Genomic DNA, 25,527 nt, shown 5'->3' on the forward strand with positions numbered 1-25,527 from the left:
TATTCTTTCACTTCTTGTCTCTGGGTCACGGCTTCATAATTCTCACAAGATTTCAAACTTTTTCATTTCTATTATTTGTTATGGTTATCTGTGATCAGTGATCTTTGATGTTACTATTGTAATTATTTTGACATATTTTAGCAATAAAATATTTTAAAATTAAGGTAGATACTTCTCTTTAGACTTAATGCTATTATTACACACATAATAGACTGCAGTATGGAGTAAACATAATTTTTATATGCACTGGGAACCAAAAGTTCATGTGACTCACTTTATTGTGATATTTGTTTTATTGCAGCGGTCTGGAACAGAACCCACAATAACGCTGAGGTATGCTGCACTGTAGTTACAGTTTATATAACATATATAATGCTTTTTGAACAGTTTTTAAAACATGCATTATCTCATGAGTCTTCATATACTATCACTATATTATAAAATAAGGAAATTGAAGCTGAGAAAGGAATAACTTGCCCAAGATGACATCCGCAAGTTTCTTATCTCACGTTGTAATAATTTTTTAAAGATCATTTTTGGTTGTTAGTGGGAAGAAATCATTCTATTTAAGTTATGAAATAGGTGTTCTTACTTGGATAGTTCCATGGTCAGCAAGAAAATTGGAAGCTTCATAGAGCTGAGCTGAAGTCAAGATTGCTCCAAATATTTGGGGTTAGTATTATACAGTGTATATGTTTGCAATGAATGAACGCAAATTTCTAACAATTGGATAGAAAAAAAGTTTTTTGAAAGAGATCATACTAAAACCAACTAGGAACTAGTGTATTTAACATTTCACGTTTGCACAGAAATCTTACCTTTTCTACTCTGCAGTGCTTCCATGGTTAATCACATCCTGAGGACAGGAGACGTTGAAAGCAAGTGTTTAATCCTAACTTACTCATAATTGATTCATAGTTAAATCGGAGTGAAGGAATGTGTATTTACACCTAAGTTTAGAAAGATTTGCAAAGAAAAAGAAGAAGATTTTCTTTTGGAGAACGAGGCCTTTCTGGATCTCAGCTGAGAGTGAAAAAAGTGAAAAACTGGATAAATTAACAAGACAGAGAAAACTAGTGTGCTCTCTCTTTAAAGACATTGGGGATGGATTGCATTGAGAAGGCATCAGTTTTATGCAGTTTTCACATTTATTAGAACCTATAGAGTTTAAAAGACACTAAAAGTTTTTTTTTTTTACAACAGTTTCAGGTTTACCAGAGTGCTCCTCCTCTCAACCTCATTTTCCTGTTATTAACATTTTGCATTGCATTTTGCATTTGCTACAATTGATATATTATTATTACTTAAAGTCCATAGTTTACACAGCAATTCACTCCTTATACAGTTCTGTGGAACCCATAGCTTTTTAATCTGCCATTTTTAATTGTATGACCTAGAAAATAGTTTTGCTTTAGTAGTATTTAGGCCGAGGAGAACTTTGAAAGGATTAAATAAACATTTACATTTTGGATTTGTGGTACTGGGCCTAACCTGGTGACTTCTAGTTAGGATTTGAAGGCAATCATAAGAAAGACCAATTTTTTGTATTTTTGTATCACCTTTTGAAACATTTTGAATCAGTAGTCTCTAATCATATCTCAATAGTCTCTAAGAGAAGTAATATAAGAAGATTTTTTTAATTTTAATTTTTACTGAGATGCAGTGAGATTTGGGGAAATTATCACAATTCTTGTAGGCAAAACAAAATTATATAGTACAGAAGGAAGGGGCAAAATGCACTGGTGAATTTTGTTTTAAAATCTGTATTTTACAGTGAATGCAAATTATATCTAGTATATTATCCCAGATTGAAAAGAGCCTAAAATATGCAGTATACACATTATAACTGAAGATAGTTGAATGTTTGCCTATATTGAACTAATATATGATTTTAACAATGTCATCTCAAGAAGGTCAACATGAAAAAGGAAACAGGATGAAGGAGCCCACCGTAAGAGAATCGATTAAAGAAAGTCTACAAAGGTGAGGCTCATGACTAAAGATTATTATCACAAATTATCTGATTAGAAAATTCACCAGTCTTTGAAGTAGAGCCAACAAAACCATAGATTCTTTACCCTAGAACAGACTTTAGTGAGCTTGTTGAATGTGGTCAATTTACAGGTAGAAACTAAGACCCAATGAGGCATCAGTGTTAATGATGAAAGGTGCCACTTACCTATCTATGTTTCACACACACACACACACACACACACACACAGTATTGGACACAACATGTAATAGCCTGTGGATCTCATTTCCCTGCAAGGATGCTTCATGGATAACATCCAGAGTTGGTTATTAATTAATTAATAAGGAAGACCAAAAAAAGGGTTATATGGAGTAACAGCTGTCTATTCTAAATAATTTAGACCAGAAGGTAGAAACCTAAAAAAAGTAAAACAACAGTTGTAAGCATGACTACCTAATTGAGAGTCTGCCAATTATATATGAGTCCATTGGACCATCTCATGTAGTGGTGGTCATGGGAAGGGGAAACTCAGCTGGATCTTAAAGAGTGGGTAGGGTTTGGATGAACAAAGAAGAGGAAGGCAGGCACTCCTTGCAGTGACTGGAAATATGAAGGAAAGGAAGCATCAAACTTATTGCAGAAACAAGGAGTGGAACCATGTAGCTGAAGTGAAGACTTTATTTAGGGAAGCAGCTGATATTAATGCAGGATTTTCACACTTGGATCACACTGTAGTTTGAAAGCCAGCTTGGGAATATGGACTTACTTTACCCTGTAGTTCAACGGGAAATACTGGGTTTCTTTAGTAAGGGAGTTACAGGATCAAAGCAGTATTTTTAGGAGATAATTAGTGCCTGATTAAGGGAAGCTCGGAATGTTTGGACTCTAGCCCTATCTTTTGCAAGTTGTTTCCATGGTTGACAACTGTGTTCTTTCTCCAGACACCCTCCAATGTTAATATTGGTGGCACTGGAGTACTGCTGAATTAATCTACTATTGAGAAGCTTCTTAATAAATGTAAAATGGGATGTATTTGCTTTTCAACTTTAGCAATATTTTGAAGAAAATAGTGAGGAAAAAAACTGTAATGTATCACAGTGCATCTCTGCATCTTAGGGTGATAATGAAATCCCAAGTCTTCTAAATATAGGGGGGAAAACAGGGAATTAGTGTTGAGGAAACATGCAGGAGGGTGTTGGTTAGGAGAAAATTGAAGGAATTAGAAAAATGTGGCTGGAAATAATGTCAAAATTGTGGGTTATGGGTGGTTGGAAAGAGATAATTCTGATTTTAATTAGTCAGAGAATCTATATTCAAGAGGCCAGATGTCAGGCCAATGCAAACTAGAAGAAAAAAACTGTGCGGTAGTCTTCATCCAAAGAATTCAATGTGCTTGTAAATATTAATAGAAGAAGTAATTGCAATTGAATTTAAGAAGGCTGGTGTCCAATTCACAGAATTCATAGAACCTAAAAATAATACTGTCCTGGGTTTAAGAATAAGCCATTCACTCCAAATTCAGAAAAAAAGAAGAGGAAGAAAATAGAGCAGTAGAATGGCAAGTGGTTACAAATATGGAAATAAACGCTTACTTTAAAAGGAATCCAATTACGTACTATGTACGTGAAGAAAGAAGAGAGGATATAATGAAACACAGGAGAATAATGCAAAAGACATTAGACATAGTGAAGGTAAAGTGAAGGAGCTATTTACCTAGATATTTTGTAGAAGTGGATACATCCCGATTACTTAATAAACTCTCATTGCTCTTCTGTTAAGGATCCCTAGGAAGTAGGTTATGATTATCACTCCATTTTGGAGAGGAGAACACTGTAAAATGCTCCTTAGTAACTTTAGCACATTAATCTTAGCTTGCTAATTAACAATGTATCTGAGTTGTAATTTGGCCGTGATAAGAAATTTTAATTTTTTTTCTTTTTTCTGGGATTTTTAGTTTAACCTAGAAATTAGACTTTGACTTATTTGCTACACAGCTAGTCAATACGCCATGATGACATCTCAGTGCTACCATGTATTTCAGATTAGCAGAAAAACCAAGCAAACTTCAAGGATATCTTAGTAACAAGAAATCCATAGTCATGTTTATCTGCAAATATTTCTGCAGCATCCCAGAATTACTTTTGTAAGTACTGTCCAAATTTATTCTGGTTTTCTTTGAATTTGGGAGAACAGACACAAATAAAAGATTTTCTTGTGATTTGTTGCAGAATAGTAGCTTGGTCTTTTGGGAAAGGGAATCATAGACCACCGCCACAAAGTAAATTATGTTTGGAAACTTTTTTGAATAATAATTGGTTTGGGATAAGACTTGTTTTTTTTCCTAAATAAGAAAATAGTAAGTTTCTTAATAAGAAATCTCATTAGAGATTTGAGTGAAGATGTGTGAATCTGTTTTAATGGTACCAAAATGGTATAAGATCATCAGTTGCTCAGAATAGATACTTAAAAGGAATGATTATTGAGACAGTAAAAAAAATATTTTTTAAGAAAATTCAGAAGCTTACCACCTTCCTTCCCCCAGACTTTCTGGTAATAGAAAACTATGCTTTTAAAATACGACGAGCAGGAGAGAGCTGCTGTGAGGGAAATGTCTGATTTACCTTTCTGGAAATCACTTTATTTTATTCCACAGAGGTGGACTGTGGAACTTTCTGAGAGAACAGGCTTATGAAACTGTTGTGTGATCAGAGCTCAGGAGGGAGGGACTGTTTTGACTCTCTTGTTACTATGTGAGGGATGGAATTTTGCAAGCAGAAGGTTCCACAACAGTTGGGAATGACAGTTGTATGAGTAGCAAGCATAAGACAAATGTGTGTCCTGTTACTCCTGCTCTGAGCACTACATACCACAACTGTGCCAAGATTTCCTGCTTGCATCAGTATTTTTTATAATTATTAAACTTTGTATGCACAATCCATTAATTGCAAAAAATCTTGCAGATAATATCTACACCCTCTTTGGGTTACATGGCCATCTGGCTGCCTGATATTCACTCTACACTGCACACACACACACACACACACACACACACACACACAGGCTTACTTAGATGACTTATTATAACCCTTGTTCCATTTCCAAACATCTACTATAAATTAAGCTCCACTTCCTCCTACAGAATTAAAATAGCTGAAACTTAAAAAGCACTCAAAGCATGTTAAAGTTTACCAGGAGCTATTATTGTCCTGTGGCGTATTCTTATATCTCACTTCCTTGCTGACCTCTTACTTGTGCATTAATATTACTTTTGTTTTCCTTAGATTTTATACAGTCAGTTCTGCCTATTGCTCTTTCTCCAACTTGTCCCAGCTCGGACTTTGACTCCTGGGTTCCATTGTATTGATACCCATAGACATTTTCGCCTAATAGGAACCACAATGAAAAGATACCAGTAAGCTTGAAATTGTAAATTTAACCATTTAAATTTAAATGAAATAGTATACGGTAGTACAGCACTGAATTTAGGGAGAGAAAAAAAGGTTGGGTTTAAAAGTTGTTTACCAGAAGCAGTTCAGTTGCAAAATTTCATCCAGTAAGTGGGCATCTAGAGAAAACTTTTTAGAGCCCAACAAAATATGTAGACAGCCAGAAGCTGGTGAGTTTGGGAGCTGGTAAGGTTTGGGGTGACAGAGATGGTAGTGGAGGAGGTGGGTGTACATTGGGAGCGAAGACATGTTTGGAGAAAGAGAGCGCTTTAAAGCTGGTAGGGGTGGAGCTGTGGTGCTGGTGGTTTATTTACAGGAAGGGAAGTTTACTTGTAACCAATGATATCGAAGGGAAACTTGAAATACTTTAATGTGTTGAATCTTGTCCTGTAGCCTGGTCCACACACCTAGTGTACCCCTGTGCTGACGCTGAAATTCCATAATTATGGATATAACCCCCATTAAAATATGCCAGGAATAACTTAAAAACCTGACATTTTGAACTTGAGAAAACACTGCTTCAGAGTTGTGTTTCGGCCCCACTTGCTCCCCGAGGCCCTTGACGGCTACAGGTGCAAGTATAAAGAAAAGGTCAGACTCTAGGCAGCAGGTCTGGGGGTCCAGGAGGTGGTCTCCCCTGCAGATAGTGAGGGTCTCTAGAAGACCAGATGTGGTTATACCCTGGACATGTTACTTTACCTCTCTAGGCCTGAGTTCCTTTATCAGAACGTGTGGGTAACAATGGTACCTGTAGCAGCAAGTTATTATTTTGTGTGTTCATTTTGGTGGGGGAGGTAATTAGTGGGTTTTTTTTTTTAATCAGAGGTACTGGGGATTGAACCCAGGATCTTGTGCACGCTAAGCAAGCATTCTACCACTGAGCTATACCCTCCCCACCAAATAAACTTTATTTTAAAATATTTTAGATTTACAGAAAATGTATAAAGATTATACAGAGAGCTCCTGCATACCCTCACCCAGTTTCCTGCATTGTTCACACCTTACATTACTATGGTACATTTGAGCAAAAATAAGAAAATGCCATTTGTACCTTACTATTAACTAAACTCCAGACTTTATTTGGATATTACTAAATTTTTCCATTAATGTCTTCTCTCTATTCCAGGATTCCATCCAGGGTACCATGTTCCATTTGGTTATCAGGTCTCCCCAGGCTCCACAGACTGTTTTCAATATTTAAAAGGTAATAAATGTTAAAGCACACTTAGTAGATTGCTAGACATGCAATGAGGAATTGGTGTGTGTGTGTGTGTGTGTGTGTGTGTGTGTGTGTGTGTGTAGTTATGACTATGTGACAGGCACTATTCTAAATGCTTTAGAAACACCAACTCATCCAATCCTCCTAATAATTCTATGAAGCCTCTAGTTACATTTACTTTACAGATGAGTAAACTGAGGCTCAGGAAGGTCAAATCAGTTGCCCAAGATAATGCACCTGGCAGAGCTGGGATTCAACTCAGGCTTGCTAGCTTCCAAATTCATGCTTTTAACCACAGGTTACCCTTCTCCATAAATGCTTAACACATGCTGCTTGTTAGTAGTAGATCCTGGAACTGATGATTCGCTCCAGCGCAGCAGGGGTGTTACTAACTAGCTGTGTTCTCCCCTCGGTTCCTCTGTTCCTCACTACATCTTAGATCATGGGTAAGGTTAGATTGTTTTAGCTGAACACTGTTGCCTCTTTCTAATGTTTCCCAGGATGCAGCTTGCAGACACTGCTTACGAGGAATTCTTTTATGAACCACAAGCATCACTTCTATCACTTCAAGTATTCTTTTACCTCCTTAACAGATAATACACCAAATGATACTCATTAAATTTTTTTTACTAGCAGGCCTTGAACTAGGTGTTTTTAAATGAAGTTAGAGACCCGGTTCCTTCTGCTAGTGTAATCTGTAAGGTTAATAGTATCAGTATTGGCATAAATAGTATAAATAGTGGCATGTGATTTAAATCATCCTTATTAAGCCTTGACATGGTTAAAATTAAAGTCCTTTTCTCCTCCTTAAGCACCACACCATCCCAACTTCCCCATTTTCATCACACAATCTACCAAGGTCTCAAAACTTGAAACAATGGACACTTTTTTCATTCCCTTTTCTCCTTTGTTCCACAGATGTAGAACATTATAGTTATTGTAATGTTTTTTCATGAAGTGTAATCTTTAAGCTATAGTATATCAGTATTCTCTGGGTCCCAGTCATGGGTTTACCATCTACCAGCTCTGTGGCTGCAGGCAGATTATTTAGCATTTCTAAGCCCCTCTTTCTTCATCTGTGGCATAGGTTTATAGTGGTGAGTAAATGAATTTATACAGGAAAGCCTGGCAAGTCAAGTCATAAATTCTCAGTAACTGTCAATTACTACCACCACCACTACTGCTACTATTTGTACTGCTGCTGATACAGATCCTACTGGAACAGCTTCTGCCCAGACAAATGCTAGTACTACTACTGCCAGTACAAATAGTAGATTACTACCACTGCCCGTACAAATGCTATTAACATTTTTGCTGATACAAATACTACAGACCGTCCTGGACTTAGGATGGTTCAACTTACATTTTTTTTTTAACCATACGATGGTGCAAAAGCAATATTCAGTAGAAATCATACTTCAAACTTTTTAATTTGATCTTTTCCCGGGCTAGCAATTCTCACTACAGTGATGCTGGGCAGTGGCCCCAAGCCACAGCGCCTAGTCAGCCACACCATCAAGAGGGTGGACAACCAAACATGTACAACCATTTTGTTTTTCACTTTCAGTACTCAATAAATTACATGAGCTATCCAAACCTTTATTATACAATAGGCTTTGTGTTAGATGATTTTGCCCAACTGTTGGCTAATGTAAGTGTTTTGAGCACACTTAAGCTAGGCTAGGCTAAGCTATGATGTTCAGCAGGTTAGGTGTATTAAATGCATTTTTGACTTACGGTGTTTTCAACTTATGATGGGTTTATTGATGTGACACTACTGTTAAGTCAAGGAAGATCTCTACTATGGCTATTTCTGCTGATCCAAATACTACTACTATTAATACTACTGCCAATATAAATACTATCATGATGGATTCTAAATCACTCAGTAACAATAATTTTCCTTAAAAAGATCATTCTCAGTACAGATGTCTCCAAATGACTACCAACTGCTCACAGTATCTATTATGTGTTAATTCCTTCCTAAGGATGCCCAAGAATGCTTTTCCCTGCCCATTCTGTTTTCATAGCTCATCACTAGGGAACCCAGTCATTCTGTTTGACCAGGACAGTGCAGGTGAATGCCTCTCACCTGGGGATAGTTATTCACGGCCTCCCCTTCCCTCTCAAAAGTGCCCTGATCTGGATGCTATATTTATATGGCCACCCTTCTTTTTTCACACTTACTTTGACTTTTTGCTATAGCCAGACCATCACACACAGTTCACTTGCTCTCACCTTCAAGCTTATTTCCCTGGAATGCTGTTCTCATACTATTGCCAAATCCTGAATGTTCTCTCCTTCAAAATCCTGCTCAGAACTCACCCTGAGGATGGAACTTTCTCTGATAATCCTGCCCTCCACCCAATCCAGAAAGCTCTCAGCAATCATGTAAATAACTCTGTATAACTTTAATTGGCTCTGTTTATAAGCTGCTTCTTGTATCTTTTTCCCTCTAGGTATTTTTCCATGTGTTTATTCTGTCTCCATAATTTGTAAACTCCCAGAGGGCAAGGCCTGAACACAGGTTGGTGTTGGCATAAAGTGGATCAAGGTTAAGCCTGAATGGCAGAACGTGCAATATTTCTTGATTACTAACCTGTTTTTTAAGGAAAAAAAAAAGCACCCTTTGTTAGTGCTTTTATGTGATGGTCCTGAGACGACTAATCTAATGTAAAAATATATGCAGTTTCTGCTAGTGTCCAGTTAAGTAAGATAAAATTAACAGTTACAAGCTTTCCGTAACGTGAGGGGGAGGGTGCTGGGAGAGTCTGATCTGTAAGAATGGTATATGAAAGCTGTGTTATTATGGAGTTTTCTTCAGAGGTATCTTGTCTCTTCAAGTCTGTAGGTCTATCTTAGAAGGGAAATAATATTTACTTTCAAAACTGAGATCTAAAAACCAAACAAAGCCTCAGAAAACGTACAATATCACCTTGTTCTAAGTTTGTGCTGAGTGGAGGGAAAATGAATCTAATTTTGAAGGCCTCTTTTTTTGTGTGTCTAACAGAAAATGCCACAAGGTGCAGCGCTCAGGATTACTAGATGGGTGGATTGTTCATTTCAGTCCAGGTAACAAAGGGCAGCGGGGTAAATGCTCCTTTCTCCCCGCGGGGTTAAGAAGTGGGAATCCTTTTACCGTGACCACCTGCTTATAAACCAGCATATAAAGTGCCGAATTTCTGTGTATCATGCTCGGCGCGGAGCCCACGGTATAAACCCAATGTAGGCGGTGCACTAGATAACATCAAAGCCCCAGGCAGGGGCCAGAAAAGGGGGGGGGGCCAAAGCAGCCGAGGGAAAGAAGCGCCTCCCCCTCGCATTTCCTCTCACGCCCACTTCCAACCTAGGAGGCTTTTGGTTTCTGCTTTTGTTGTTTTTAAAATTAAAAGTTAAACCCAGGAAGCTTTGGATCAGACTTTCGCGTGGCAGTTCGGGTAAGTTTTCTGGTTCTTTTGTCTGGCGTCTGGCTGGGGAAGAGCCTGGGTGTGGGGCAGAGTTGGCAGAGCGTGCGGGGCAGGTTTTGTCGCCGGGTCGCCCCAAGGAGGAGGGGATTCGGCCGGTGGACGGGAAAGCCCAGCGCGCTCTGAGGGAGGAGGGGAGGGACGGGCGGCGGCGTGACCCGGCGGCCAGCGGGGAGGAACCTCCGGGATCTCCGCGTGGCGGTGGCGCTGCCGGGCCGAGCGCAGGGCGGAGGGCCGGGGCCGCGGGGCCGCGCCAGGGGGGAGCCCGAGCCGGGCGGGTCAGGCGGCCGCGTGGGAACCGGGACAGGGGGCGCGCGGGCGGCGGGGTGGCGCGGAGCCCGGTGGACGCGGCGGGATGGCGGAGCCCCGCGGAAAGCCCACGGGGGACTTGTGTTCTCCCAAAACGGCTCTGCAAGGAAAATGTGTGCAGAGCCTCCCAGTGACACTGCCCTCACCTGAACCTCACTCCCGACGGGGGCTCCAGAAGCACTCTCACGGCCAGGAGGGGTGCAGCCAAAGAGAAATGGGGTCCTAGAAGCCCCCCCCGCCTTTTTTTTTCAGAGTACGATCACCTCCCCCATTGCTACAGAATTTTTGACAGTTCAAACTGCTCCTTGTCATTCACATTTATCTTGTGGTTCAAAAAAATTATTTTCCACCACATTCCGTTTATAAGATTAAATTTGAGAAGTTGTATTCAATTTGCCACAAAATAATTAAGCCGAAACTAGCCACTTTATTTAGTTGGATTTCCTTGCATTCTGATAACTAGGAAGTTAGAATTGTAGACAGAATTTAGGCAGAATTAGGAAAAGAAACTGAATTTAGAAAACTCGAAAACAGAAAATGGGAAACTGTTCGGTATTGTATATATCACAAAAAAGATAAATATTAAGTTGGTGCTCAAGAAAGTTAAATTGTGAATAGTCTGTTTAAGAAAAAAGTTCTTTAACAAATTGAAATGACAGAATTAATCTATTACAACTCCAGATTTCATGTTTAATTTGTTAGAAAGTTCACAGCAATGCCAAATCCCATGTAAACATTGTGTTCACACTATGCATTTGTGATGGTCGACACCTATTGGGTTAAAAATATATTCAGTTAGCATTTTTGACTTAGCAGGTGACACAAAGTAGAATCAGTAATCACCAAGCTACTTTAATCTTAATCTCCTGACAAATTAGGGATACTTTCACATTTAAATTGATATTTTTTTTAATTCAAGTTGCAAACTGGTATTTACATAATTTTTTGGTGATTGCAATCCATTAGGTGTCATTTCATTTCATAAAAGAGATGGTTTTATCACATCGAAAATGAAAAAACTGCATTATTTTATTGCAAGGTTGGAAGCATAGTATGCTAAACATTATTTCAAATTTAGGTAGTTGTTGGCTGCTCTTTGCTCTTATGACCAAATCCAGTTTTTCACAGGTATATTCCCCTCTTTACATTACATTATTTTTTTATTACAAGCTCGCCATTATTGAGTATTCCATTTTTAATCATTCGCATTCTGGTGCGTTAAGCTTTACTTAGCTCAAATGTGCTAGAGGTAGGATTTCCTCAGGGGAATTTTAAGGGTCAACCCCAGCAGGAAAAACCTAGATGTCTTTATGGAAGCCCCAGGGAACAAAACAATTCAAGTCTGCACACATGGCCAGCAGAGTGGGTGTACGGTCGTTTAGCATTTTTATTCCTTAAAAGGGGAAAGCAGATTGGTTTTATCTGAGAATTTCTTCTGCGCAAAATTTTTGTTTCACCTTAGTCCTCCCAAGTTCAGCGTGGCTCCTTAAACCAGTCACTGTGCCTGCTTCTTTAGGTGTACATATGGAATTTCTGCGCCCCAAACTTCTAACGTTCTTTAGGTCTCACCCCGAAAACCTTTATCGTTACCCTTGTGCAGCCCCTCCTGATTTCTTTTCCATAGATTTCCACTCCTTGCTTCCTCTATTGCTTTCTAGCAGCCGGGGCCAAACTCTGGTTTATGGTAATTACTCCCTCTTCCCCCTTTCTCTCCTCCCTTGAGTCCCTGGGACCAGCTCGGCGGTCCAGACCCACAACCCCCTTTCCTGACCTCAAAGACCCCTCTCCTCCTTGCCCCAAGCTGTCAGGCAGACAGGCAAGGGTTAACAGCGCTCGCAATTCGGGCTCTGGGAACCACCAGCGGGCATTGGAGCGGCCTTTGGAATAACCTTGGCTTCCCTCAATCTTTTAATAGAACATCCGCCACCAAAAAGTAGTTTCATTTCAGTTCAGGGTTAATACGTCCCCTTCCACCCTTCAACCCAACAGCCCGCCCCCCTCCCGTTTTTTTTAAAGTTGTTTTTCAAAGTTAATGAGTTTCAAGTTTCACAATGACTTTTCCCTTCCCTCAACGCGTTGCTGAGGAAACCCCCTTGGGGTACCCCCCAACCCTCCCGCCCGCCCTTCTCCCTTACCCTCCCCCTTTCGGCCCGGGCGGGGGGCGGGGCTGGGAGACCCCATGACGTCACCGGGCCGGCCCACATCCTGCTTTAGAAAGTAAAGAGACGGTAAAGAGAAACTACCGCCCCGCTCGTCCCCGCCCCTCTTCCCGGACCAACCGCCCCCAACTGCGCGACCCGGCAAGGCCTTCCCGGGGCCGCGTGACCAGCGGGCCCGCCCCTCCGCCCCCGCGAGGCGCCAGTCCTCAAGCCAGCGCGACCCCGGGCTCCCGCCCCTCGCGTCCCTAACCCCGCCCCTCCCCCCGTGGGCCGCTCTGCCGCCTCCTTCCGCCCCCCTGCTGTCCCTGCGGCGGCCGGGCGGGGCGGAGCCGTGGCCGGGCGGGCGGCGGTGGGGAGGCGCAGTCCTGGGCCCGCCCCGCTGGGGAGACCCGGGACTCCGCGCTCCGCACGAACCTCGAGCTGGGTCACCCACCCCACCCCTACCCCAGGGGGTAGGAGGCCGTGCCAGTCCAGCTGGGCCTCCGCGCCCGGGGTGACCCCCGCCCTTCCCCTAGCGAAGCCCCCGCTTCGGTCGCCGCCGGGGGACGCCCCCTCCCCCGCCCGCGCGTCGCTGCCCGTGGCCTCCCCGCCTCCCGCCCCCGGGGATCCCCTGCCGCCCCGCCCACCCACGGGAAAGCCTCCGACCTTCGCCCTCCCTCCCTCGCGCCGGCCGGCCCGCGCTCCTCCCGTCGCCCCTAAAGACGCTAAACGTGCCCTACTCTGCCCCGGGGAGAGGTAAAGCCCGCGCCCGCCCTCCTCGCCTCGGGCCCCAGGGCCTTGGGGTCCGCCCGCCCAGCCCCGCCTCGCCGCGGCGCGCGCCCCCGGCCTCGCCGCCGGGCCCCCCGGATGCCCCCTCCCCGGTGGCGGCGGCGGCGGCGGCGGCGGCAGCGGTCATGCCGCTGCCCCGGGCGCCGGCGAGCGCGGCCGCCTCTCCCGCCCGGCGCCTGCGGCCCCCGCCCGCGAGCCCCGCGCTCCCCCTCCCGCCCCCCGGTCGGCTCCCCTGTTTAATATTTCAGCGCTGGGTGGTGTGAGTGCCAGTCGCCGGCCTTTAGTGTGGCTGCTGCTGGGGCGGCGACGGGGAGGGGGACGGAGCCAGGGGACCTGGAGCAGCAGCCGAAGGAGGTTATGTTTGTGTTTGGGGTTGTCAAGTGAAGGAGGGATCCCAGGCGCCGCCGCCGCCGCTGCTGCGCGGGGGTCGCGGAGATTCCGGGCTGCGGCCGCCGCCATCAGCAGCGCAGCTCCAGGGGCCGGCTGCAGCGGCAGCGGCCCCGCCGGGCGTCCTGGCAGCAGGTTCGGCGCGGGCTCCGTGGTGGGGGCGCTGCAGCTGGGAGGGCGGCGAGGGAGCGGCGGCGGGAGGAGGGTGGCAGGACCACATCCCTCTTCGCGGGCGGGGGGCGTGCGGGCGCGCGTGTGTGTGTGCGTGTGTGTGCAATCGCCGACCTTGCAGAGGGGATGGCTGCGTGTGGGAGACTCTTGTCACTTCAGGGTGCCCTCGCTGCGCGTGAGCGGCCCAAACTGCGGTCCTGCGAGCCGAGCAGGTACGGAGGGACCCAGCCTCCCCACTCGCGTTCCAGCCGCAGACGCATTTTGCAAGAAGGGGGAGGTGGTTAGGGAGACCAGGCCTCGGCTTCCCAACCTCCCGGCTTTGTGGCTTTCTTTTCCTTTCGTTCTTTGCTCTAAGTATCTGTTTACTCCCGACACCTGGGTAGTTTCTTTCCGGGTTGGGAGAACGCGCCTGCTGCAGTTGGGAAGAGGGCGGTGGGTTTGGGCGCGGGTCGGCTCAGGCTCGCCTTGGGGTCGGGCTGGGGAAGGAGTTGCAGCTGGAGAGGGGAGGGGGCGGCGGCGGAGCTGGCGGCGAGGAGGAGTCTCAGGGCTGCCGCACTCGCCTCATCTCGTCCTCCTCCTCCTGCTCTCCGCATCCACTCCAGGCTCCTTCCTGAGCTGGCACTTCCATTCCCCCCTCCTCCTGGCATGCGAAGCGCTTTGTTCAGTGCAGCGTTGCAGAGGGGTTTTCCCAGGCTCCGCCCTCCACATTCATTCATGTTTTTTCTCTGCAACTGTCTACGCTTTTTGATCGTGTCATGTTTTTGCTCCATGTAGTGTATCTTTCTTGTAAAGGAACGGTTTGTCATTCGTGTTCATCTCTACAATGCTGCTGTCTTTGAAAATACTGACTCCCTGCCTACAAGGATTTAAACCTGGGATGGACAGCTAGGGACAGTGGGTTGGCACTGAACAGAGTAGCGGAAAGCTGGTACTGATTGGAAATTTGCATGTTTTAAGAGCAGGCTCCCGATCCTATGGGGTCACGTGATTGAATTACTGTCGGAGTTCATGCTTTTAAAACTTCGAAATATCGTGATCATTTAACAGCTTTAACAAGAAACAGAGTTAAGCATTCGTACAATTTATTTGGCCCTGACGTCTCTAAATACTCTTGAAACAGGGGCTTCGTCAGTTGAATGGTGGATGTCTTCGCTGCAGGGAGTTGACGAACCATGTTTTTTACAGATCATTTAGCACAGTGTTCGATGAAGTACATAGATTGGACCATCCTATTTCATATTTTCCCCCATGCAGTTAAAAAATTGCAAATATTTTTGTGCGGTGCCCACATCCCGCCTTATCAGGGATAAAATTCTGAAGTTAATTATAGCCTTCTTCCCTTCTGTTTCTTTTCTGTTGTATTGAAACCATAAATTTCTAAAATCTTATAGTGAGATATTAGATACAGCCTTTCCCATAGAGGCTTTCTTGAGGAGAATTAATATTTGATATTTTTGTGTACTAGGCAGTGATCAAAGCATTTACATTGTTTTGTTTAGTCCTTGCAACAACCCAGTGAGGTACGTACTGTTTCCTAGTTTTACAGTCAGGAAATCTGATCTTCAGAGAGGTTAGGTACCTTGAATGAGGCCACACAGCAAACTTTGAACTCAGTCTGGTTTGAACCCAAAATAGTCATGACTTGTGTTGTACGGTGTCTTGAATAAAAGCCCCAGGGCAAGTATTACGTCCAGCAAGGAAATAAATGCTGAAAGTACATGAGGCACATGGTGCCACATTCCTTGTTTGCTGACCATGGGCAGGTTCCTGTCTCAATTTTCTTATCTATAAAATGGATAAATGATAGCTACCTAACCAGTTATCATTAGGATTAAATTAGGTGATGTGTAGGAAGTACATAGGCACACAGTAGGTGCTCAGTAAGTATTGTTTTTTCTACAGTACTGGGTATTATGAAAGTTCTAAACCATTCGTATTCCATTCTTGTGTCCTTGCTTAGTGATGAAACATAATTTAATGTTTAACATCATCTTGGGCTTTGCTTATCAGCCTTATCAAAAGAAGCTAAAACTAAAATTTTAGCCCCAGGATCCTTGAGGATCTTGTGGAAGAGGAGACAGGCAGCTGATTTGAGACAAGAGATGATTAAGTTTTGGATTGTTACTGTATTTCCAATCACTGTGTTTAAAATGTGTAAGTCAGGACAGGGTTATGCCGTAGTAACAAATAACTCTCATACCTCAGTGCTTAAAATAATAATGATCTCTTTTGTGTTTATGCCACATGGTCGTGTTGACTTGGCAAGAGCTCAGCTCGGTGTTGTCAGACTCACTGTCTAGAACAGTGCCTGTCCCATGGCGGACAGGGAAGAGAGCTCTGAGAGATCTTGCTTTGATAACGGAACGCTCCAGCCTGGATGTGATGCCTGCCTCTCCCACTCACTGGTTATTAGCCAGAACTGGTCACACATTCTAGTTAAACATAGGGAGGCAGAAAGTACAGTCCTAACAGGCGCTTGAAGGGGGAACTGGAAGAACTGGGGAACAGCCCCCCATAGCAACCACACATATTAACTGAGTTAACTCAGTAAAACAAAATGAATGAGACATGGTCCCTGTCTGTCCCCAAAGAACTTATAGATGGTTAGACATGTACTATATGCAGCAAAGCTCTTTTATAGCCTGATGCTGTACTTTAATGGTACCTTGTAATGTGACTTTAAAACAATTCACTTTTTCACTCTTTTTTGGTAAAGGGACAGTGATATTTTTTCTCCTGTTTTCTTAATGGGAAAGCCCAGATAGTGGCAAAAGGACGTGTCCTGTGTTTAATTAAAAGTTAGGAAGTAATGGTTTGCAGTGGTCTTCAGCTTGGCTACCGTTTGTTAAATTTAGATTAGTGCTATATTAAGCTATAACTTTTGAACTGTCTTTTTTTCCTTTGCAGGTAGTGAAACGTGACTGTTTTTCTTTTTCAGCACATGGATTAATTGATGGACATTAGGTGTATGGAGCCACCTTTCTGTGACCTGCTCTTCCTACAGTTTCTAAGAAGGAAAAGGGGCCCCTGAATCAAAGAAGATGCCTCGAACTAAACAGATTCATCCCAGAAATCTAAGAGGTAGGGCTCTGTATTAAATAAAAGTAGAGTTTGTAATAAGTTGTATTATGAAGTATCTCTTTAGTGGCAGGAATGGCAGCTTGTTGGATGGTGACCCTGCTTCATGGTTACTTGGCCCCAGGAGCACTGGTTCCATTTCTCTGGTTCGTTTCCACCTGCCCCCACAATTCCTGTCTCTCAGGAGATGCTTCATAAATATTTGTTGAATGAATTAGTCGAATTTGACTAAATTACAATGCCTTCCCAACCATTAGTGTGCGTATTAAAGTCTGAGATTTACTATCTCTTAACAGGTACCTTATTTGGATAGAGGAGTCTTAAATGAATGGTTGGATATTCTTTGCCAGCTGGATCACCATGAATTTTTTTCACCCCCTCCCCCATACTTCTTTTGACATTTATGTTTGTACTACTCTGTACATTAGATTAACAAGAAGTGAAGAGAGTTGTAGTTGACATTAACTCAGATCATTATTTGCAGAACTCAGAAAATAGGTAAACTGATACATTTTTCATAGGGAAGCAATTGGTCAAAAATATATTTGTGTATAATATACATTCCGTATAAAAACAAAAAAGCATTTTCTCTTAACTGTGAAGAGATTTTAACATTAAGAAAGTCAGTTTATTTTAGCTTACTGTTTTTAAAAGATTTGTTTTATTCTGATGTGTTTTAGCAGCTGGGAACAGCAATTATCTTTTGTATTTAACTTTAGTAGATTAGAGAGTAGTAGTGTTAACCAAAGAACTGTTAAAGCAAATAATTCCTAAGTGAGTAAAGTATCTTGTGAAATATTTACAATTACAGAAAAAATAGTCTCCAGCACATGCATTTAAGAAATGACTTAAAAATCAAACAAATGAATTGAAAGTATTCCTTGGTGAAATGATCTGGCCAGTCACTATGAGGTTATAATTGACAATGTAGTCAGTTATGAGGCCTGCTTGAATCTGGAAACAGTGCTTGTTTCCTAAAGGTACTAGAACTCTCTGCTGGCATAGGGGGATGCCTTGGCCCCGGTTCAAATTGATGATTATAGTCCCACTGCTTAGTGAGGTGAGGATTTAGAGGGAGTACGTTGTGTTGTATCCGGAAGTCTGATTTTTCAGGGTCACATAGAAAATGTTGAGAACTGACTGGGTATTTGCTGTCTCCCTCACTAGCATCTGAGGCCCCTAAAGGACTTCCTCTCATTTGCTCCTGTAGGCAGAGCCTCTTGCTCACGACCAGCTGAGGCAGGCATGTGGAATCCTGGGCCCAGCTTCTGTAGTTCATCTGTCTAGAGAGGGCATCCTGTTCTGATCCCTGTGCTCAGAGGCAGCGTGGGGGCTGGCGGGGCCCTAGCCCAGCACAGCTCCTGGCAGCTACTATTAAGGAGCCCAAATGCTCATTGAAAGAATGAATACATGATTGATCTGGAAGTATTATTCATTAGGTCATAAAAGTTTTTCATGTTTAAAATACATACTTTATCATATTCTGGGTAATGTGGCTATCCAGAGAAAGGCAGATTTTTAGGCCATAGGCTCATTTCCTTTCTGTCTCAAATCATCGTACCACTCAGCAGCTGTTTTTGAACAGCCTCACGTGCTGCTGTTCCAGGTGGCAGGGATAAAGTGATCATCAGACACGGGCCCTGCCAGGAGGATGCAGTGAGGGAAGAGCAGGGCTTCAGAGATTCCCCCAGAGGTCAGTCAGGGATGATACTACATCCCGATTGTGGGGGGCTAGTTTGAAAGGGGCAGGGGTGGGAAGGAAAGGCAACATCTGAATTGGGTTGTTAAGGCTGAGAGATTATCCAGGAGGCTGACAAGACAGGGTGAGTGCATTTCATCCTGGGGTAGGAGCTGAGGAAGCACCTTGGGGAACCCAGGCTACTATATGTAAGTTATTGTCCATGACCAGAGCGTAAGAAGTTCTATTCAGGGAGGAGAGTTACTCTCAGCCACTGAAGGAGAGATCAGAGTAGATTAGCACAAGACATTACTACAGCCATGTGGGCGGGACGGCAGATTCCCCAGCTCAGAGGAGGGGGACCTCGTGGAAGAGGTGGTGTCTGAGCCAGTTGGCTCACTCAGCTGAGAAGAATGAGAGCTGAGCTGTTCCCGTTGGGAAAACCTAAGTAAGCTAAGGACAAAGGCAAGAACACCTTTAAAATTTCCGCTTGCCTTCTAAAAATGTATATGAGGACTCTATCCCTGGGTACAATTTGGGTGTTAAAGTAAGCAGGTAAATGTTAGCTCCTAAAATGAATTTTTTAGCATTTGCTATTGACCCTTGAACAGGGTTTGAACTGCAAGGGTCCCCGTGTATGTGGGTTTTTTTCAACTGTGGGTTGGGTGAATCCTCAGATGCACAACCCATGGATACTGAGGGCTGACTGTACTAGACCATCTTATTTAAGGGACTTGGGCAATTTCTCAAATGTATTTTTTAGTATTTAAGAGCTGCCTTTTGTTGTAGTTGGTTTCTTTTTTTATTAGCCTCTGTGCTTTATGCACTTAAAAAGCATTCTGAGAAGAAGTCTATAGATTTTACTAGACTGCAAAGATATACATTGCACACAAAAAAAGTTAAGAACTGTACTCCCCCATCCCCTAAACCTTAAAGCCAGGAAGTGAAGGGACCAGGATGTTAGTGTCCACGGGGGTCCGGGGCCAGTCCCCCATAGATACTGAGGAATGACGTTTTAGAATCTCACTGTGACAGCTGGAATATCGTGTTTGTCTCACTTTCCCTGTGACCCACTGCTTTGCCTTCTGGCAGACCTAGCTCACAAAGTTAGCTCTGACAAGGGGAGAGAGGAAGTCAGACCGGCTCATCACTCATGCTCCGTATGCCATCATGTTAGGACTTTTCACTAAACATGTTGCCTCTTTTTAGTCTTCCTTAGAAAATGTAAAATATTTGTCTTGTGCTTGGTAATTAAGTCAATAATGAAAGATTTACATGTGAAGAATCTGAAATTATGTGTTTATTTTGCTTCCATGGCAGTTTTAAAATATAATTTTACTTTACTTTATTTGTGGGGCTTTCCGCGGAGGTTGGTATACTCCTGTGGACGTGCAGAGCCACAGGATAAACATATGTAACTTTCTGGAAGATGAATTTCACTTGGGGGAATGTAAGTAAACCACGTGTGTGTATTCCTGTGTTAAAGTATTATCAAGTATAAAAAATACAATACAGGGCTCTGTTGTGCATAGGACATTGGCTTAGATTCAAATTAGGCATCAAAGGGTGTGCTCCCGTAAGGAGGTGGGTTTCCACCTCTCTGATGCTAGGGGATCTTCCGTGTAGAGGTGTGAGAAGAACTGGTATGTTAAGTGGGATGTGAATTTTGGGGGCATAATTGAGACCGACAGATGGGTGCTCTGTGCAGTTCGGGAGAGTGGGGTTTGCTGAGTGTCTTCACCCTTCGCCACAGAAACCAGGTCGAACCTTTGTCTTTGGTGCCTGTCGGCACAGTGTGGGTGGGTAGAGTTGAACACTGACATTTCCTTTGTGAGGCTGAGTACGAATTTCTGAAGAGCATGAGAGGAGCACCTGGTGTTGAGAAGAAAGGCTTTATGTGTTGTCCTAGGTTCCCTGGAGAAGGCTCTCGGCCACTCTGTGGCAAACTCCAGGGTGGGAGTCCCACACGTGGTCGTGACGAATGTGACAGTGAGACAGCTCCATCCTCCCCAGCCGTCACTCCCCCCTGACCACCACCGTCCCAGGTCTTTCCTGGGACGCTTGGGTAGCATATAATGGAGGAACTGGGGACTTGCAGGGGTTCCATGTCTGACCTTTTAAGGTGAAGGGCTGTTTTTGTATTATTCCAGTCATCATTGTGAATGCATTTCAAAGCTTTGGAGAAAAAAAAGAAAATAGGTGTTTTCATTGTATTTGGGCCTAGGGTTTCAAAGACTCACTGACTTTAAGATTGGAAATTAATGTGGAAAATACTAAGGATTAACCTTTTGCAAAGCATATTTTGAGAATTTGGTGTGGCTGCTTTTCATTTTTATTGGTTGAGTGCATTTGGCTCTGAACGCATTGCAAGAGAGGAGAGCTTTTTTCCCCTCAGAGAGCCAGCTTTATTATGGCATGAGAAGTAACGCTCAGGAGGGTGATCAGAGCATAGCCGAGATCCACACATGGGGTCTGTGGCTGCCCATGGCCTCAGAAGATGGGGTCCAAAGTCGGGAACTGAGCCGGGACACTGTCCTCACCGCCTTCTCATTCTCCTGTGTATCTCATAATTGGTCATTTCCCGTTTCAGGAGCTCAGCCTGCAAACCCAGCATTTCTTTGTTGCTATTCTTCCTGGAAAGTGTCTCTTTGCCCTCCCCACCTCCCCATTTCCACTCTGTGTGGGAGGTGTGTCTACTAAGGAAGATTTCAGTACTTCTTTGAGTTTTCCCCTTTCCTCCTCTCCCCCCGCCGCGTCCCCCACCCCACAGTGGCCTTCCATGGCTTGTGTCTGCAGCTGCCATGTTGTGCTTTTGACACTGCGTCATAATTATTCTGCAGGTCTGTCATCTTAGCTGGGTATAAATTATATGTCAAAGGGACTGTTTTAGTCTTCTATCTGTGCTCAACAAAATAACATTTGTGTTAGCTTTTTAGCAGACTAGAGGGTTAAAGATGATTTGCACTCATGGAATTTATGTTTTTTTGGAACCTCAAGTAGCAAATGATTCTTACGATATTTGGTAGCCTCTGATAAAGAAGCCTATTCTAGTATAAAATTTGAATCTCCTTGAACGATAACCCAAGTAGTTATTAACTTTTATGTGAGGTTTCACCATAGGATTCCTAGAGTTTAACCCTTTGGTACATTTAATTAACGTAACGGTAAAGAGTTTGGCTTTAGGCTGTCCTGGGCTAGCTGTGTGGCCTTGGGCAAGCGGTGAATGTTGGTTTCCTCCTCTGTGAGATAGAGATGTGTGAAGATTAGCTGATACGGCAAGTGTAAGCATTTGGCACAGTGCCTGACACTGGGTAAACACTCAATCCAGAGAGCTGTTTGTTACTTTCTGTGAGGAACTGGTTTATGTCAAACTCTTGAGTTGCACACGCTTTGCAAACAGAGGGAACCGAGGAATACCTACATGAACCCTTTAATTCCGCTTTGATAAACTGCATAGAGGAAGATACACTTGTGCTCAGCATTGACCACTGACGTTCCTCCTCCTTGTCCTGACTCCTCAAGGCTTGGGATTTGGAAAAGAGGTCAGTGCAGACAACTGTGTGAAGAGGAAATTCTTACCCAGTGCGCGGCCGCCTTGGTTTGCTTTCTAACCTTGCCTCATTTTTTGACAGCACTGAATGAAGTAAAATACGTCATTTGTTCTGGCTGCACCTAGTTCTCAGGAAACTGATGGTAAGGTCTTCTATTTTATCGTAAGTGAACTACTGTCAAAACTCCTGACAGCAGTGTCACGTGGGATAGAAGTGAAATGCACGAGCTATCCTCAGAGATCTAGGATTCTCGGACGGTACCATCTCGCCATCCCCCACGCCCCTCCTGTGTGATACCATGGACACCCGGCAGGGTTTGCAGGACTGGTCTGATTAATGTGAATGTTTTCATCAGCGCATGAGCCCACTCCAGTGATGGTTTTATAAAATCGTATGTTTTCTTGTTATGTGGGCATCATCTTGTTGAGCTTATCTGTAGAACAGGTTTAATTTTGATGATTTTCAGAGGGAATTCCAGCTGCTTATGCGTTGTTTTTCACATTTGAATGTTAGGTCAGCAGTTCTGTGCTGACAGCCTTAAGATTTGAGAGGTCAGAAAATCTGTAGGGAAAACAACCCCATGGCTTACAAAAAATAAATTCTGTAAATGACTTTAGCTAGAAGGAAATGAATAATAACTTAAAATATAGTTTTTATGATACAGGTGAAAAAGCAGTTGAAGTTGTTAGGAATTACCCTGTAAGTAGCTGGTATTATTTAGTTTGACTAGGGTAAAAATAGAGTAGACTTAATATAGCAAGCCTTCCATTTTTTTTTTCCAGATAGTTACTTTTCAGCTCATACTGAGAACCTGATGTTTTTTGAGTGCTTATTGACAATAACCAAATGCTTTTTTCTTTTTAAAAGTAAATTCAAAATGTAATAATACTATTAATTAGAGTAACGATTTTATTTTAGAACGTCTTTGCAGAAGATGTGTTCTGATGAGGTATAATTTTATAGAACAGAAAAATACATAATGTGCATGAAACTTCTTATCACATACATTTTAAAGGTCCACATTTTAGAATGCAATTTAATTTGAAGAAGTCTGTGCTAAAGTTGATTCCTGTGTTATCTGAAAAAATATTTTGTAAATAAAGTGCCTTATTTTTTCATTTACATATTTAATTCTTTTAAAACATTCTTTGAAAAACAGCATTTTTTACATACTAATAATGTGCCAATTACAAATGATGCTAAGGTATTCTTATAAAGCACTTGATGTTTCTAATACTGTTTGCTATTATTCACTGTTGCACAAAAACTTACCACCAAATAGGTCCTTTCTTCCCTGCTCAAGTACTCAGATCATTCTTCCAGAAGGAAGTTCTTTTTGACCATTAGGCTTAAAGCTTATACTTGGTGCAACATTGCATTAATTGTGACCTTTTACAAATAACTTTAAAATGAAGGATTTTTAGAAGATTCTTAGGAATTTTCTATGGTGAGTTTTGTTCCAGAAAATATTGTAAGGCTGTGCTGCTGTGAAAAAGTATTCAAAAAATATAGTGATCACAGAATAGTTGGCTACTTGTAATGAACTGGAATAGCAGTCAGGACGTGTGAAATGGAACCATAGTGGTCTAGGAGTTACATCCACTTAATACATACACAACTTGATTGTTAGGATACTTAGGTGTTTATGTGCATATAGTATTTCCGTGTGCCTATATGATTAGAGTGAATTTACTGAGACATTTGTATTGTTTTGTATTTTGAAGTAAGCTTATTTATATGTGCTTATCTTCCAACTTGATTCTCCGGTGAAGAAAGATACAGTCAGCATTTAGCTGCTTAATATTATAGTATCCACATAGAAATGGATTCAGCATACAATTGGGGCAGAGTTTGATAGTTTAATAATAAGTAAGATGAACTGGGCTTCTGCACATGGACCTGGAAGGTGGATCAGTAATGCCAGGGTGTTCTCTCTCCAACTGTTAGTTTTTCAGATGCGTCTTCAAGAGAATTACCCAAGTTTTGCAGCTGGGAAGGTGGGCCTTTGAGGTATTTAGTTCATGGTGCTCATTTTACAAGTGAGAAAGTTGGGCAGAGAAGTGTCAGTGACTTGATCTTGAGCAGCTTACTTGTGCCTTGTTTGAGATGGTATTTGTGGAGTAGTCTTTAGAAGTTTTTTTTATCCTATTGCGTCTCATAGTTACGGTTTATTGTGGGCTGGCAGCAGGAGGGAGGTTGCAATAGGTCATTTTTGTGATGAGAAGAGCTAGCCTGTCCACACGTCTGGGTATCAGGCTCTATTCAAAGTGCTTTTGACACGTCTGCTCCTTTAATTCTTACAACCATGTGAGATGTATGGACGTGGCAGTGAGGCCCAGAGACGCTGCTGGCGGCCCAGGGCCCCGCGGCCAGGCGGTTCTAGTGCCTCTGCTCTGGACTCTCGTGCTTAGACTTGTTGAGAGTAGAAAGAGCTTCCCTGGTCAGAGTAAGAGCTGGGAAGTGCTCTCCACCCCAGTTACAAACTAAGGCTTGTCAGGCGTAGTACGACGGAGAGCCGGCGTTACTCTGGAAGCACCTCCCCCTGCCCTGAAGTCTTTAATTGTTGGGAATCCATTTGAGAGTTGTGGCTGCATACCATAGTCCAGGCTGGACTTCCCATCGCAAACAGTCAAGGGAACTTCCAAGCTCTTCAAGAGAAAAAGAAGAGTTGCTCCATCAAAGATGTTTGCTTACATGATTTGCTTAGTAAAATGTAGTTGAAAGTAAAGATGTCTTGCTTAAGGTGGAGAGTGGCAGTATTTAAACGGGGGTCTCAGCCTGAAGGTTGAAATTTCGGACATAAAGGCTTAGAAACTATTTCTGGGAAAACTAATGAAAACATTAAAATTATAAAAGTGTACTAATTTTAGGCGGACCTGTATCCAGATCAGAGGTGGGTAAAGGGCAAATGAAGAAACACTTTTAGGGGTAGGAGATCAAAGTTCGGAGATTTTATTAGTCTTTCATTTTAGTAGTGAACAATAAATGTTGTTACCCTCTTTCTAACAGTTTTAAATATATGTCCTCAAACACATGAAAAAGATGTAAAGGCAATATAAAGCAACACATTGATGACTTCGAGTAATATGGTACATGCAGTATGCAGTTCTCAGAAGGAAAACAGAGCAAAAAAATTAAAATCTGAGCTGGGTAAAAGCAATGCAAAAACTACTTCTTGGAGGAGTTAACTTTGTTCTCCATGAAAACCTGAAGGAGGTGGCATTTTGAAATGCGTTTTTAAAGAAAAGGATAGATTGATAGAGAAAATAAGTTGTTTTGAGACTTTTGCAGAAGGAAAGAGAAGAAAGATCATACAGAAGTGGTT

General features: G+C 42.9%; 1 protein-coding gene across 5 annotated transcripts in view; it reads left to right on the forward strand.

Moving 5' to 3' along the window:
- The first annotated feature begins 9,649 nt into the window (after positions 1-9,649).
- The window catches only part of HIVEP1 (HIVEP zinc finger 1), a 126,433-nt gene continuing 110,555 nt past the window's right edge, over positions 9,650-25,527 (forward strand). For 2 of the 5 annotated variants that reach the window (XM_031435191.2, XM_064476203.1), the window contains exons 1-2: positions 9,650-10,074; positions 16,834-16,976. In XM_031435191.2, coding sequence (XP_031291051.2) covers positions 16,937-16,976 — 40 coding nt within the window. In that variant the 5' untranslated portion in view covers positions 9,650-10,074; positions 16,834-16,936. Of the gene's footprint in view, positions 10,075-13,154; positions 13,305-13,562; positions 13,860-13,884; positions 14,108-16,833; positions 16,977-25,527 lie in introns of those variants that run through there. The other 3 variants (XM_064476200.1, XM_064476202.1, XM_064476201.1) reach the window with 3 other exon arrangements.

The sequence above is a fragment of the Camelus dromedarius genome, chromosome 19, assembly GCF_036321535.1.
Source record: "Camelus dromedarius isolate mCamDro1 chromosome 19, mCamDro1.pat, whole genome shotgun sequence".
NCBI lineage: Eukaryota > Metazoa > Chordata > Mammalia > Artiodactyla > Camelidae > Camelus > Camelus dromedarius.